The sequence below is a fragment of the Orycteropus afer genome, unplaced genomic scaffold (genome assembly GCF_000298275.1).
Source record: "Orycteropus afer afer isolate SDZICR_OR568_19922 unplaced genomic scaffold, OryAfe1.0 scaffold00148, whole genome shotgun sequence".
In the NCBI taxonomy this organism is placed as follows: domain Eukaryota; kingdom Metazoa; phylum Chordata; class Mammalia; order Tubulidentata; family Orycteropodidae; genus Orycteropus; species Orycteropus afer.
Window position 1 is genome coordinate 1,174,632 of NW_006921735.1, and position 3,971 is coordinate 1,178,602.

At 35.3% G+C, this 3,971-nt stretch overlaps 1 protein-coding gene across 1 annotated transcript in view; it reads right to left on the bottom strand.

The window, feature by feature from the left end:
• The window catches only part of LOC103201376 (dystrophin-like), a 2,052,823-nt gene that overhangs the window by 872,242 nt on the left and 1,176,610 nt on the right, over positions 1-3,971 (bottom strand). Inside the window, exon 39 of the mRNA XM_042781676.1 lies at positions 2,186-2,418. Within this exon, the coding sequence (XP_042637610.1) occupies positions 2,186-2,418 (233 nt within the window). The remainder of the gene's footprint in view (positions 1-2,185; positions 2,419-3,971) is intronic.

Genomic DNA, 3,971 nt, shown 5'->3' on the forward strand with positions numbered 1-3,971 from the left:
CGTGTAGTTGGACCTGACTCATACCGCCCCCTCCAAGCATTGAATACTTGCAGTGACCCAGACCAGGTAAAAATCCATTTTCATATACTTAATTTAATCCCCATGCCAATCTACAAGGCAGGTACTATTGTTATCTGCATTTTACAGATAGATAAACTCAGATTCAAGGAGGCTGAAAATTAATCAAAGTACATACAGTTGTACTAGTGAAGCCAAAGGTTGAACCAGACAATCTAACTCCAAAGCCCTTGCTTTAAACATACTGTCTCCTCTGTTGTTGTTGTTGTTATGTGCTGTCGAGTTGGACGCAATTCAATAGCAACCCCTCCTTGGGTTTCCAAGGCAGTATCACTATGGAAGTAGATTGCCCAACCTTCCTCCCGAGGAGTGGCTGGTGGGTTTGAACCGCCAGCCTTCTGGTTAGCAGTCATGTACCTTAGGCACTACACTACCAGAGCTCCCACTCTCTCCTCTGGTAAGCAAAAATCCTGGAAGAATTGGTATACTGCAATATAATGTTGTGAAATAATGCACCTCATTTCTGTATGTAATGGTACATGGCAATTGTAAAATGTTCAGTATGGTCTCTGACATAGAATACACACATATATATATGTCACTAAATGATAACTACAGTTTTAATAATTACTGGCTGGCAGTATTTGTATGAGTAAGAACACAGGCTTAGGAATCAAACAGACTTGGATTTTAATCCTTGTTCTGCTACTTACTAGGAGAGTGACAACTATTGGTTTCAATTGCTTTTCTCTGAAAAAATGTGGCTACAAGTATTTGTTATGAAGCAGTAGTAGAGCCCACTTTCTTTATGTATAGGAGCTCTGGTGGTGGAATCATTAAGCTCTCAGCTGCTCATTGCAAGGCTGGTAGTTCAAATCCACCAGGTGGCTCTGTAGAACGAATAACTAGAGACCTGCTCCCATAAAGATCACAGCTAAGACAACCTTATGGGCAGGTTCTACGGCTCCACATGGGGTCTCTATGAGTAACCATCAACTCAACGGCACCCGACAACATATGATCATGTGTAATACTTACATCTCGATTTATACACATGTATCCATCACTATATGTTCTATGTGAATGTGTATGCTGTACTCCCTGTACCCAGAAGAGGAAACCAAGATCCAAAGAATGATGTGACTACAATCAAGTTATTTATAAATAACAAAGAAAGGACACTGAATCCAGGTCTTCTGAGTGCAAAATTAAAGGTACTTCAGATGGAGGTTGTTTATCATAAAATCGTTATTTCTATTGATTTGTTAAAGTTAATTTTTAAAAGAAATTTCTCTCACTGTTTGCCTTGCTCTTTTTCTCTCAAAAGGTAGGTTTGCAATACTTACATACCTTCAATATGATTTACTATTTCTTTAGAAAAGATTTGAAAAGTTTTACAAGTGAAATAACTATAGTATATAAACCTTTCAAAACTACTTCTCTTGTTCATTCAGAAATAGAAAAGATATACAGTATATTTGTTCTAGCTACGTAATCTACATTTATATCAATGTATTCTTATGTTTCTGGCTGATGTCATAAGTTTGCAAAATGGATTCAACGAGGCTGAGAAATGCAATCTTTGTGTGAAAAGCATGCTTATTTGAATACAGTATTGCATAAATGCCAGTATCAAGATCCAGAGTAATTTAAAATTTATTATGTTTTGCTACTTCTCTCTTTCTTATTTATAACTAACTTTCAATTATCCTTATCGTTGGAGGACAAAAATTGGCACAGCTAACTTAGAACACTGGATAATAACCAACTCCTAGATTATTATATTTAATTCTGTAATATGTTATGGCTGCCTTGTGCCAAAACAAACAATTTAAATATAAACAACTTAATTGAGCTATTTATTTGGTATTAAATAGATTTCAAATGCCAGTTGTTTAGTGAATTTAATTAAACCAACTAGACTTGTAAGGTTTATATTTGTTTCCCTGTGTTTTTCCTTTTTAATTTATGGCTGTTTTAAATAATCACATTTGTTTTTATTGTCAATCAGACTTAGGCTGAATAGAGTAGAGGAGTAATGTTTTTGCTGGCCGAGAAAAGTGGCTAAAAACTGGTGGGAAATGGGCTAGAAGAATGCATTGACCTGTGGGAAATCTTCACTTTTAAAGAACAATATCTGTCAGGTTTTATCTTTTTTCTCTCATACCTTTTGCTTGATGATCATCTCGTTGATGTCTTCAAGATCACCCACCATCACCCTCTGCGATTTTATAACTCGATCAAGCAGAGAAAGCCAGTCGGTAAGTTCTGTCCAAGCCCGGTTGAAATCTGCCAGAGCAGGTACCTCCAACAGCAAGGAAGATGGCATTTCTACTTTGGAGATAGCAGTTTCCTTGGTAACCACAGGTTGTGTCAACAGAGTAGCAGTCTGCCTAGGAGCTAAAATATATATATATATATTTTTTTTTTGCAAAAAGAAAAAAGAAGAATTAGAACACAAGCTAGGGAGCCAATTTCAATAACAATAAATCAACTTTCACTGAAAGGCAACAATTGAAGCCAAGGTATTATTTATAACAGTATATGATTTTTCTAATCATGTAGATGCTTTAAATAGTAATATCTGACAGGAAAATTTAAAGATTCAAATTTTTCATTAATACCAATTTAACAATCTTTCAAAAATGATAATGATTATTTCCATGTCTAAAAATTTAAGTGTAATAGTCCTTCTCAATATCAATTATATAAATTGTAGAATTAGTAAATGGAACAGAAGCAATCGGACCTTGCCAGGTGATTAAATTTTACTTATTTATTTTTTCATTCAAAGAAGAAAAAAAAAAGGAAAAGAAAAGATTGGATAAGATCTTATTTCTGACTTATGATTTCCTTGAATAGCAAGTAAATTAATTTAGAGGTGGACCCAAGGGAAATCAAAGCCAATGAAATGCTCTAGTCTTTGTTATATATTTTATATTGGGAGCAGCTTATCATATTTTGTCTTTTCGTTCTAATTGGTAATGCTACCAGTGAAGAAAAACCAAACTACATTATTTTTGGAAAATGAGAACTAATCAAGTTTTTCTTTTGGGCCATGACACATTGTTTCAAGGTTATTAAGAAATATTAGATGAATATTAATAGTGATGAACACAGTATGGAAGCTATCACATGGTAGTGATTAAGATCTCAAGTCTAAGAAGGCAAATGCCTGGGAGAGAATCCTTCCTTGCCTTGGTTAACTGATTCAATCTCTCTAAATTTCAGTTTTTCTCCTCAATAAAGGAAGGATAGTAATAGGATAAACATCATGGTGGAAGTTGTGTAGATTAAGTGACTAATACAAAACACATACATAGAACAATGCCAGAAATAATAACATCATCTTTATCCTCATATCATCATGATCTACTTCCTATTCATCATCATATTAGTACAATGCCTGACACTAGCAGGTAATCAATAATGTCAGATAGTGCTATTTTTATATACACCTGGTAAACAATAAACACAACGATGAACAAAAGTGGTAAAAACTTGAAGATAAGGGCTGGAAACATGTTAAATATTTGGAGAAAACAGATTCAAAGGTCTGTGTCTGACTCTATAGTTATTGAAGGGAGTGGAACTTCCTGGTGTGAATTCATCCTAAAATCTAACAAACAGCTGGGTTACTGGAGGTGAGTGGAGGGGGAAGAAGGAATGCCTAATCTAGTTTATAGTAAACGGGCTCAGAAGCCAAACATATCCAGGAAATAAATTGCAACCCAGCATTAGACTATGTAGTTCAAAGGGGAAGCATTCAGGGAAAGTTGCAAAAGACACCTCAGTGGGAGACCCTAGATTCTAGGAGCAGGAGAAAAATGCACCATGTTGGATTTCCATTCTGAGGTATATTACTTTTTATACTTTTGTTGTTGTTGTTGTTATGTGCCATCAAGTCGGCCCTGACTCATAGCGACCCCTCCTTGGGTTTCTGAGGCGGTATC